The sequence below is a fragment of the Brassica rapa genome, chromosome A06 (assembly GCF_000309985.2).
Source record: "Brassica rapa cultivar Chiifu-401-42 chromosome A06, CAAS_Brap_v3.01, whole genome shotgun sequence".
In the NCBI taxonomy this organism is placed as follows: Eukaryota; Viridiplantae; Streptophyta; class Magnoliopsida; order Brassicales; family Brassicaceae; genus Brassica; species Brassica rapa.
Window position 1 is genome coordinate 10,566,225 of NC_024800.2, and position 13,023 is coordinate 10,579,247.

General features: G+C 33.7%; 2 protein-coding genes and 1 pseudogene across 2 annotated transcripts; 2 read left to right on the forward strand and 1 right to left on the reverse strand.

Annotated features, from left to right (window-relative positions):
- Positions 1–24: 24 nt before the first annotated feature.
- Positions 25–2,366, forward strand: LOC103873164 (histone deacetylase 7). The gene is made up of 5 exons (XM_018659498.2): positions 25–771; positions 1,132–1,566; positions 1,668–1,810; positions 1,900–1,990; positions 2,089–2,366. Exons 1-5 carry the CDS (start codon positions 268–270, stop codon positions 2,113–2,115), a joined length of 1,200 nt encoding a protein of 399 aa, XP_018515014.2. The 5' UTR covers positions 25–267; the 3' UTR covers positions 2,116–2,366.
- Positions 2,237–6,139, reverse strand: LOC103873163 (annotated as a pseudogene).
- A 3,811-nt stretch (positions 6,140–9,950) lies between these two features.
- Positions 9,951–12,770, forward strand: LOC103873165 (flavonol synthase/flavanone 3-hydroxylase). The gene is made up of 3 exons (XM_009151587.3): positions 9,951–11,542; positions 11,630–11,948; positions 12,041–12,770. Exons 1-3 carry the CDS (start codon positions 11,169–11,171, stop codon positions 12,263–12,265), a joined length of 918 nt encoding a protein of 305 aa, XP_009149835.1. The 5' UTR covers positions 9,951–11,168; the 3' UTR covers positions 12,266–12,770.
- The last annotated feature ends 253 nt before the right edge of the window (positions 12,771–13,023 follow it).

A 13,023-nucleotide genomic window follows, 5' to 3' on the forward strand; every position in this document is an offset into this window, starting at 1 on the left:
GACGTAAAAGCCTAATATATTAGTGAAAGTATAGATTAAATGTCAGAGTGGCATTCAGAGGTAATTATTTAGGAAAATTAAGGGCCAAGTCCCAAATGTACTTCAGTTTTAATAGTTTAGATATAGTTGTAAATATGTAATTATTAATTTAATAATAATGTTAATGTCCAGCTAGTATTACTTACATGCAAAACAACTAGCTATAAATAAGAAATCAATCTTTTTTGGCGGAAAAGAAAAACGCAGAGAAAAAGAAAGAGAAAGAAGATGGCGAGCTTGGCTTCGGGTCCCGACGGAACGAAACGGCGCGTGAGCTACTTCTACGAGCCAACGATCGGAGTTGGAAATGGACGAGAATCCCAACAGATCCGTACGACTCACAACCTCATCGGCAGCTATTACCTCCCCCGCTACATGGATATCATCCGCCCTCGCGCTGCCCAGCCTTCAGATTTCACTAAATTCCACTCGCCGGAGTACATATCATTCCTCAGCTCAGTCACTCGCCGGTTGAAATCCGCGACGGATCCTTCCTTCAAGCGCTTCAACTTAGACGCGTGGGACTCCCCTGTCTTCATTGGCCTCTTCGAATATTGCCGTCTCTACGCCGGTGGTTCTATTTGCGCCGCCGAGAAACTGAACCGACACGAAGCTGATATCGCCATCAATTGGTCCGGCGGGATGCACCGTGCCAAGATAGATAAGGCTTGTGGCTTTGGCTACGTCAACGACGTTGTTCTTGGGATCCTCGAGTTGCTTAAGGTCTTCAAGGTAAACTACTTCTTTCATTAAGCGTTGATTCTTGATTCTTGATTAGCTATACAGAACCTTCTACCTCAGTTAGTAACTTTACCTGTGTTGTATTTGATAAAGCGTTGATTCTTGAGCTAAAGAGAACCTTCTACCAGAGTTAGTAACTTTGCCTGTGAATCGTTTCTTATATTTGATAAAGCGTTGATTCTTGATTCTTGAGCTATAGATAACCTTCTACTTGCGTTGGTAACTTTGCCTCTGAATTTTGATTAAGCGTTGATTATTGAATCTTGGTTTGCGAGATGTTTCTGGGAATATAGAGATGCTTATACATGAGTTAGTAACTACACCTTTTCAACATGTCTTTGGTTTTGACAGCGAGTACTCTACATAGATATTGGCTATCACCATGGGGAAGCAGTACAAGAAGCATTCCACAAAACTGATAGAGTTATGACTCTTTCTTTCCACAACTCTGGGGACCAAAGAAGAGGAGATATAACGGACTACGGGGTAGGAAAGGGAGAATACTATTCTCTAAATGCACCACTGAAGAATGGTCTGGACGATGCAAGTTTCACCACTTTATTTGTACCTATTATCGGCAAGGCTATGGAGGTTTATCAACCAGAAGCAATTGTTCTTCTGTGCGGCCCTGATTCATTATCTGGTGATGCGTTGGGTAAATTCAACTTGACTGTCAAGGGTCATGGTGCTTGTCTCGGGTACATAAGAACATTTAATGTTCCTCTCATGCTCTTGGGTGGTCAAGGTCACACTCTTGGAAATGTTGCACGTTGCTGGTGCTATGAGGTCTCTTTACTAACTTCAACTATGTGTTTTTTTTTTTTCAATTAGTTTTCGTGCAAGTCCTGCTCCTGAATGGTGCTTTTTTTCTGGTTCCCTTGGCGCAGACAGGTATTGCGGTTGGAAAAGAACTCAACGACGATTGCCCTATGATTGCGGACGACGATTGTTTTGCCCCAGATTATAAACTTCATATCGAGCCAAACCACATGGAGAATTTAAACACAGACGGAGATATTGAAAAAATAAAGTAATCTTCTAATACCTCTTTACTTCAATGCCTAGGTAGTTCTAAAGATGTATCATGGTGCCAATCATTGTTTATGAAAATTGTTATAGGAAGACATTACTAAAGCAACTTTCGCAAGTGATACACGCACCTAGTGTGCAGTTTCAAGACACTCCACCAATCAGTCAAGTTACAGAAGAAGTAAGAATAATTTATGCATTTATGTTGCATCTTTTCTCAGTTCCGGGTTTGTTCTTTTTACATATGAGGCCCTTAAGATTCTAATTTCATATCTGCAGGCGGAAGAGGACATGGAGACGAGATAAAATCAACGTATATTGACTTTTAGTGCAAGTTACGAATCAGACTCTGACAAGGACAAGTTTTTTCTCGGTTAAGGCCTTCATACTTCACCTCCTTGTGAATAGTTTTACCAACATGTACATATAGAACAATAGGGTGTATAAACATAGCACCATTGTTAGTACATATATCAACATTGTAAATAAGCGTGATTACAATATTGGTGAGATATTAAATGAAGTTCAAACAACAGATTGTTGTCTGCTGTGCTGTCTCTAGAACACCGTCACATCTCAGCTTTAGTTTTTTCCTTGATCCTATTCCTGTTGAAAGCTCTACCTTCATTTCCTAGCCTGTAACATGTTAGGATCAGTATATGAGTTATCTGTTGGAAATTTCCTGTGGCAAATTTTCTGAATGTGTTGGCAGCTCTGAAAAGTCAAATAAAAACAACACAAGTCTTGTTCAAATCCAAAACTAGATGTCTGACTTTTAGAGATAAAAGGGTCTGAAGCTAAGAGTCATAGTCAGTATATTTACCAGATAAGGTAGCTTTCTGAAACTTATCCCTCATCTGACGAACAAATCCGAAGTGGTCATTAGTTTTATACTTTTATTCAATTCTTGAACCATGTCATCCAATTGCGAGTTTCAATCCACTACTGATGAATAACAAAAACAAAAATTGAACACACTTCTTGTAACTAGACTCTTTGTAAACAATAAAATGTAGTCAATGCTTGGCTTCAGTAAGAAATGTGTATACTCACATGAGTAGATGTCATTTCCATAGTGAACTGTGAATGAAAACTCGCGTGTAGGCCTTTTTGCATCAATGTTGGTGAATGTAAACTTAACTCCTGAAAGAGAAGTAAAACAACAAGATCCTCTATGGTAAACTTAAGAAACTTTAATAATAAAGAACTAATACTGATTAACAAACTCAAAGTTTCTCTTATTACCATGCCCTGCTTCAACATTAAAACCTAGAGCCTGTTTATACCAAGAGATAGCGTCTTTGATGTTGTCTTGGGTAACATTACCAGCACTGTCCTTAGATACTGCGAAGTCTTTATTGGAAGAACGAAGTAGAAAAATGTTAGCTTGGTCTTTCAGTGAAAAATTTGAGTGAAACAAGCTGGGTATATTTATAAAGATCACCACTTTATAAAGTCTCGTATTAGCTTGTAGCTGACTCGTGAAAACTACAATGTACTCAGACAAAGCTAACAATACCTTGCAATCGTTGACAGATAATAGTTTTGGCATGCTAGTGTTATGTTTAAGCAATCTCATCCTCAAAGTTATAAACTTTTTGGTATAATCATAAGCTTTTGGGTAATTATTTCCACATCCTCAAAGTTTGAAGCTTTATGGTTTGATGGACCCTAATTTAACGAGCTCGTCCTCTGCCTCTCTAAGATTTGATTTCATAGTCGCTAGTTCCACTGCAAAACCAAAGACAAATATAACACATGACAACCCTAATTTCATAGAGACAGAACCGAAACCTAGAAAATGTGTTAAAATTAATGTCTTTTTTTTCTTTCTAAATTAATGACTTGGTTTGTACGAAACTGAATCTAACTTTTAATCTAACATTGGCTTTGTGCAGTGGCCTTAGCTCGATCCAGTACAGAGTCGACCGATCTCTGGAACGGAGAAGCTACGCAGGAATCGATTTTAAGCCGGTGTTCAGCAATATCTTTCTCACGCATGAGTCCCAGACAGGGCCGGCTCAACACTGTTAGGGGCCCTAGGGCAAAAAAAAAAAATTTTACTCTCTTAAATTTATATAGAGATAATGTTTAAAATATTTTTAAAATTTAATCAATAATATTTTGTATATTTTGTAATAAAAATAAAACTATATACATATCAAATAATTTTGGGCCCTTTTCAATTTTATTTATTGTATTTATAATTTTTTTTATATATAAAAATATAGATTTATAAAAAATTGGGCCCCTTATTTATCATTACACAGAAGGACACGGACTCGGACCCGGGGCGGTCGCACCGCTTGTCCCCCCTTGTAAGCCGGCCCTGGTCCCAGAGACACCATAGTCTTCTTCGTTGTATCACCACCTCTGATATAGTTAAGCTGTTCCATTACCTAGAGAGAGAATCTTCGAGATTCTATAACCCACCATTTGATTTGAGTTTAGAAAAGCTACATGGGGAGTTCGGGTACCTGTTGATGTTAGGGTCAGAAATTTTGGATTTGGTTTAATTATTTTGTAACATATCCTACTAGAATGTTTAAGTACGGATCGGTTCGGTTATAATACATCACTTTCGGTTCTAATTTCTATCACATCCTAGAACCCATAAAATAATTATATACCGTTCAGATTCAGGTTTTATCAGATCGATTCGAATATCCCATAGTAAAATCTAAAATTTAAAAGCAAAACATAAAAAATACATATTTATTTTTATATATTTGAATATATAAGGTACTTATTGAAATTATATATATTTACTTTTAAAAATTTATAGTACATATTTATGTTTCAAATATTTATATTACATATTGATTTGTACATTCAGATCGATTTCTTCAGATAATATTTCAGGTTTTTCAGTTTTTTGAGTTTTTCGAGTTCGGTTAATAACACTTCGAGTTTGGATATGTGTTGTAACACCATACAAGACCCATTCGAATGTTTTTTACATTTCGGATCAGATACCTATTAGGTTTTCGGTTTGAGTTCGGTTCGGATATCGGATTACAGATTTTATACCCATGTGTAGGTTTCTGATTTTTGTTTTCTTCTATTTTACAGTTTTGCATAAGCTTACTTCTATGTAAAATGCTAAAAATTGAATTTAAGAATTAATGGAAACTTAGAAAGGTAATTTTAAAAAGCTTCAATTTTATATAGATATACATATGGTCCGAATGGTAACCGCGGTGTGGAATTGAAGTGCGGTACGGTTCAACTGCGATTCGAGCGGTTTGCAAAATAAGTGCGGTTTTGGTAAAATTAGCGGTGCAGAATTGTGTTGATTGGTGAAAATATGTTGTTTGCGGAATTGAACAGTTAAAAAGTGTTAAAAAATTGTAAAAATGTTACATATCAATACAATCAATATAATTTAAAATTGAAATTTAGTGTTGTTATTTGTGTAGTTTGTTTTTGAAATTTAAATACCAAAATTTGTATGAATTAAACATTTAAATTACATATATAAAATAAAAAATTAAGTAAAATACAATAGAACATTATCGACTATTTTGATTTTCCCACAACATATTTGCAATATTGTTTCTTATTTGTGTCATTTGTTATCCGTGTGCCGCATCAAGTTCTTTTGTATAGATTCTGAATCTATGTTGTTCAGTCTCGTATCTGGCATTGTATTTGCAAAATCTTCATCTGCGTAGTTTGATATTTTGATAAAGTTATGTAGTCTCAGTGTAGCCATTACCACTTTTTTTTACGTGTATTTTGTATCTTGGAAAATCAGATAGAATCTTCCATTTTTCTTCCAAAATCCAAATGTTCTTTCAATAACTGAATGCAAAGACGCATATTATCGGTTAAATAACTCTTATTTATTTCTAGGAGCAGGACCAGAGTTGAATTGAGACATATGATATCTCACAACTCCATTTCGTGATGATCTATATGGAGTTAAAAATCCTTGCTTGTTTGAATAGCCTGAATCAACAAGATAATATTTGTCTCGCGGAGGTAAAGGGAACTCATAATCGTTTTGTTGTGCCATTGCAAAACATCAGTATCGTGACAAGATCCTGGTGCTCCATTCCATATATATATATGTGAATAACATATTCAAATCACATATTTCCATGATGTTCAAAGATGTATTATCATGTCGATTCCAATACATTATTTGTAACTCAGGCTCAACTTTTACGCATACATGAGTCACATCAATAACTCCAACGAATTAATTGAAGAATGGATAATATCGTCGATCTGAGTGAAGTCTTTCAAGAATTGGCATTAGCTCTTGTCTTGTTGTAGTTCTAATATAATCACGTGCCAATAGTTCTGTCACCTTAAGGACTTCCATAAATTTTCTTTGAATCGTTTCTTGATTTCGGCCAAATCTCAAACCAACATCTCTTTGAACTTCATTATGCCCACATATATGTAGAAACATAAGCACACTTTCTTCAACACTTACATTGAGAGTTGGTTGTAGACCATAATTAGTTTGTAGTATATTACACAATGAGAAGAAACACGGTAGTGACATTCGTAATAACTGAAGACAAGCAGCATCATCTTCTTGTAGTCGTCGCCAAATATTTCTCCATCCTAAACCTCTATCAGTTTGCACTGGGGACTTTTCAACATAGCGATGAAATGTTGGATTGATTATTAACTCTTCGAACCGCTCATTTTCCAAAGTCAATGTTGTGCTTCTAAAGTATGGCCCGAAAGCATGACTGAAGAAACAAATGGAAATATGGAAACTGTAGAACATTGACTATCAAAAGCACAAATAATTTAAAAGGGTAGTGAAATTGCAACTATCCCTTTATGATTAAAATTGTATAAAAACTCTTACGATTAGCACTCTAAAAAGTCTTTTCGAGACAATAAAATCCTCTACGGGAAGACTTCTCGAGAAGTTTATTCATGTATTTAATTTTAAAATTAATTTATAAAATTTTGGAAAAATATTGATGGAAAATAAAGTGAATTGTGTAAATATAAAAGAATTATAAATCATTTAAATTTAAATTTAATAAATTTGAATTATTTTCCATGTATATGAGTGAATTTAGGGTTATGAGAATTCTTTAAAATCTGCTAAAAAGTATTGCATTATCATACTTCCTGAGAAGTCCTCTACACCAGAATTGTTTTAACATAATTAAAAAAAATTCTTTATATAAAAAAAATTACATTTCTGTTCTGTTTTTCTCAAATAGATGCAACAAAAATGTAATGTTTCTTTCTTTGAAACTCTTTAATCTCTCTTATCTTTCTGAACTTGAAGACACCAAACTTTATACCTTTGTATCTTTGTTTTTTCAGATTTTTCATTATATGCCATTCATATTCCCCTCCCAAAAAAAATATTTATTAATTTTAAACAAAACCATAGATTTACCTAATGTGATTGTTTTTTGAGCATACAAATTCTACTTTTGAAGTATTTATGTGTGTTTGAAATCATTTTAACAATTTTGGATGTGCATATTTTTCATATCTGAGGACAATATATGGGACTTTGGATTTCATTAGCAAACTTCTGCTATGTAGTGCACTAGTAGAGTATGCAAACTACAAAAGTTAATAAGATTTAATTTTTCACCAGTTACTTTTCTTTTGCTGTATTAAATCCGAAAAGTTATAGTTCAACTTAATGTGATTGCTTTCTAATTATTTTAGCTTAAAATTATTTTTTTCATGGTTTCATATTTCTTTCTCAAAAAGTAAGATATATATATATTTTAATTTTAAAATTTTATTTATTCTGTGTGCGTTTAAAACAAATAAAACTATATATTCATACTCATCACGATTATATATGACTTTGTTAATATTTTAGTTGTATAAGTTATCGTTGCAATTAAGCAATATAAATTATATTTGTGCTTTTGTGTGTTAGATTCAAATAAAAACTATATCTTCAACTTATTGTGTTTTTATCTAAGTTTAAAAGGTTCTATTATTGAAGTTTTTTTTGTTTTTTAAATCTTTTTATTGGATAAGCTGTTTTTCCAGATCTAAGAACCACATATGAGATTTTATTAGCATATTTCTCGAGACTTCACAAAAAAATGCTAAACTAAGTGGAAAACTAAAAACTGTAATGAAATTTTACTGCGAATTAGAAGACTTCATCATGAAGTCCACCACATATTTATGCACTAGCATACTTCATGATAAGTCTTCTAATTTAATGTTAGAACTAGAGCTTGATCCGCGCATTCGCGGAGGTATTTGTTTTTATTTTCTAAAAATATTATATTTATCTTATATAAATGTGTATATATATATATATATACTTTTTAAAAATTTATCTGTATTAAATAATTTTTAACATTTAAAAAAAATTATAATTAAGAATGAATAATTTTATTTTATTTTTTGATCTGTCAATTGTATCATCTATATTTTTAAAATATGACCCGTGTGTTTGTGTAAATGTATTTGTAATGGATTAAAATTTTAATGTAAAATAAAAGTGTCATCTATGGTTATATTTGATTTCTATGATTAAAAAAAATAAATATATCATTTATTTTTTGTGTTTTATATTATGTATTTTATAACATTTTCTTGTGTTTTTTGATATAGTTAATTATACTAAAATAAAAAATAACCAACCCGTAATAATGGACATCATATTACATTTTTGGAATTTATTAAGTATAATTTAATGTTTAGCTAGATTATAGGAAATATTTCTAAAATAAATGACACTTAATTTATTGTACTTCAATTTAGGAAAATGCATTAATAAAACAGAAAAAGACAAGCATTAAAATAGGCAGTTTAATAACTAGTCAGTGGCATAGAAATGTAAATAAATTTAAAAACTAAGGGGTAAATTTAAATGGTACTTCTTTTTTAATAATAGAGAAGCTTTTCGAAGAAATTTACTAGACTATAATGCACTAGGAGACTTTTCGGATGTAATACACTATACACTCCTCAGTTGAATGGTATATATATGCACGAAATGGTAATCATATTCTATTATTCTGCCTGAGCCAAGTCTGGTTCCACTAGTTAAGATGCTTATACTACACTTTGTCAACAGGACCGCAACGACTTGCACGTACTGTGTTCTATCTTTCAGAGCCACAGATTAATTTTCTTCATGTTGTATAAAAGGTGCTTAACTATAGAGCTCTTTGAATTTATCAGGTTATGATCGAACTCAAAAGCAAACACATTGGAGGGGCATTCTACAAGAAGATCAAATGTAAGCATTTTCTGCTTTTCCAAGAGTTCGGAAAATTACTTGAAACATGGAAGTCTGAAGCTTCTTGTTCCTTCTGAAGGCGTTGTTTATGGAGTCTGCGACGAGATATCTTCATGGCCTTGCGTGAAAGATGGAGAAAACTCAGAAGAATTCTATTTTGGTCTGAAAACTGGACAGGGTCTTTTGGAGTTCAAGTGCAAGAGTAAGATTCAGAAGCAGAGATGGGTTGCTAGGATTCATTCTACTCTCTGCAAAGTAACTTGTCTTGAAGCTGAGAAATGCTCTGTCGAATCATTGAGCTTCAGTGATTATATGCCATAGAGAATCCTGTAAATACTTGTTCAGAGTTCACAAATACTCTTCCAGAGAATTGTTATAACCTTCTTTTGAGTTGTTCATACAACAAAATATCAGATGAGAATCTTAGTCCTTACTTGTTTCATTAGAATAAAACCATCTTGTTTGTTTCATAAGGTAACACCCGTAGTTCGCAATCGCAGTATGATTTTATAGCTTTTGTGTGGATTTTCTTCTCGCGGTCTTCAGATTTCTAGACAAAGCTCCTTAGACTTTCCCGGTGGGAGACACACTCAACCTTTAAAAATAAAAAAATTCAGACTGGCTAATTGAGCAGATGTCGAAGATGAAGATGTAAGATGTCTGCCCTGAAGTAGTCGCTGACGTAGTTGCTGCAGCAAACGTCGTAGTGAGTGGTGAAGACCATGTGGAGTCAAGGTGTTGAGCTGGAGTCGTGTAGACTTGGAGAGCAAGGGAGTATCTTGGAGATATAGAAAGAGGAATTAACTTGAAGAGGAAGTTTATGACTTAAAGAAAGAGGAATAAGTGCATTCCAAAAAAGGAAAGTTGCACTTATTGTTATGGAAGATGTCCATACATGTTGGCTTGGAGACTACGGTTTCGGGAATATGGAGAATAACTATAAGATAGCTATGGGGTCGTCTGTATAGAGACAGAGACACAGAGGCTGATCTTATAGAGAGAGAAAAGCTCTTGGAGGTGTTCTTGGGCCGTGCTGAACCAGTGGCTGAAGTACTTGACGGAGAAGAGACATAAGCGGGTAGCTTAGGATCCTTCAGTAGTGTGTGTTAGGAATTTAACACTGACGTGTAAAATCTGAATAAGCAGATCTTGTAATAGATTGTTTAAGGGGATTCTAATAAAGCTTTGGTGTGCTTGTGTGAGTTGTCTCTTGTTGTATCTTTTGCATTACTTTATTGTTGTGTTTTATTGCACTAACAGAAGAAACAAAAGAGGTAAACAGTATCTAATTTTTTTTCAAGATTATACCACGTGATTCTTATTGTTTTTAAGTTGTATGAGAAAAGTCTGACTGGATCTTTTTGATGTCTTCAAATTGTTGGGACCGTCCATGATGATAGATACATAGAATTTCAATATAAAACAAACGAGTTTCTGCTGTGGAATCAGGTCAACGGTGTGAAAAGCGTTAGTCAAATAAAGTGGTCATTGCTTACTTCTTTCCTCGCATGTACGTCGATATGAACTCAAACTGAAACTTTTAATAGTTAACAAACCAACTAATGATTCAACTAAACTCACGTAAATGGTACATAAACTTATTAACATAGCCCATAGACTATAACTTTTTTTTTTTTGCTCTTTTTAAACTCTATAACATGGATGAACAAAAATCATCCATGTTTTAACTTGATGATCATTTGTATCTAAAACTTGATCCTAGAATTTGAATCTCTCCATGGAAACCTCAGATATCCAAACTAAAGCCGAGAATACATAATCACGAAAAGACTAAATACATGAACATCGGAGAGAAGCAAAAGAAAACATCGAAACGTGGTTATGCACAAATATAAAACAGAAAAAAAAAAGGCTCTATAACTCACTCCACCATGGATCGTATTTTAATGGATCAATTATTTGATCAAATTTGTAAAATAATCAACCACCCAAGCATATTAAAACTATTATGAATAGAAGAACTACAATACAAAGTAGCATTGCTGCAATTGTTGATTCTATATCTTCCGCCTAATCCTCACCTACCACTCAAATTAGTCATTTGATAGAATCCCATTATAAGAAAGCGCATAGACCTCTTGTCTTTCCGTCCAAACATCCATTAACAAATCCACCAGTACTAGCTACCAGCAATATGGTGGCTGAGAGAGACCAAGACATACCGTCTTCACGCATACCCATAATTGACCTAAGCAATCCCGATCAAGAGCTAGTGGCGCGTGCGGTGGTGAAGGCGAGCGAAGAATGGGGTGTTTTTCAGCTGATAAATCATGGGATCCCCACGGAGCTCATTCAACGTTTGCAGAATGTCGGTAGGCGATTCTTCGAGCTTTCTGAAGGAGAAAAGAACGAAGTGGCGAAACTAGATGACTCCCGTGAAGGATACGCGAGGAGGTACGCATTAGACCTAGAAAAGAGAATAGGTACGGTTGATCAACTCTTCCACAATGTCTGGCCACCTTCGGCTGTGAATTACTCATATTGGCCTAAGAATCCTCAAGATTACAGGTATGAGACCTACTCAAAATTAAATTTTGATTTTCTTAACTGGTTTTGAGTCCAAATCTAAATATTCATCAAATGTTATATATTCAGGGAAGTGAACGAGGAGTATACAAGGCAGGTAAAGATGCTATCAGAGAAGATTATGGAATGGTTGTCAGAGGGGTTAGGTTTACGTCGTGAGGCTATTAACGAAGTTGTTGGCGGTGAGTATCTGCTAAATGTCAACTACTATCCGCCGTGTCCACATCCGGATGTGATCGAGGGATTGGATGCACACACCGATATTAGTGGGCTCACACTCCTCCTAACCAATGAGATTCCCGGACTTCAAGTGTTCAAGGACGATCAATGGATCGACGTGGAGTACATCCCATTTGCTGTTATAGTCAACATCAGCGATCAGATTCTAGTACGTTGTAATCTGATGTGTTTAAAATTTTCATTAACTTTCTAGTATTGTGTTTAGTGCTATATTTTTAATATGGTAACGGATCTGCGCAGAGGATTAGCAACGGAAAGTACAAGAGTGTGTTGCATAAAACGACCGTGGATAAGGAGAAAACAAGAATGTCTTGGGCGGTTCTGGTTAGGCCTACCAACGATATGGTCGTGGGACCTTTTACCGAGCTTATCGGCAACGATCCTCCCAAGTTTAAGTCCATGGTCTACAAGGACTACATATACCGCAAGGTCCGAAACTTACCGTTCGTTGATCTCGACTCATGATTAAAGTCAAAAATCCGGTGAATTACTTGTGTTTTTTTTTTGTTTTTGTTCACAACTACTTGTGTCCTTTTCTAATAACTTCGTGTTTACTTTACACGTGGTCGTTGTAGTTGGTGTGGTATGGTGTTTTATGGTTTTTAGTGCTTATTGTTTCTCAAATCTCAATTTGTAATATTTAAAAACTCTTGTTTAAATATTGCAGTCTTAACTCTTAAGAAAAAATAAATAATTATAAATGGTATATATGTGATTTTATTTTAGTAAATTTCTTTTATTTTCAAATAATTGGTATATTTTAATAATTAATCTTTAACAAATATTTTATTGAACTATTTATTGAATCAAACCTTTTAAATATTTTAGCACATCTTAGTGAAGACGAACCCAATTGAACACTACATAAGCCTTGTGTAGATATAAAAACCTGATTTGATGATGATGTCGTAACATAAGTAAAAATGTTATTTTAAAAAACATGTCATAAATCATTTTTCAAAAAAAAAAACATGTCATAAATAATTTTTCAAAAGAATTAAAAAAAAAACACTTTTAGAGAATTTTTTAAGAAATACTCTTTAGTTTTACTTTTTTGATAATTTTAAAAACTTTTTATCATGATTATTATATAAGTTGATTTAATATATTTTAAATAAAAATATATCTAAGACTATAATTTTAAATATATAGATATCTACTTTTAAATAAAAAAATTTTAAATAGACATTTTTATCTTAATTTTTATGTTTAACTAAATAAAG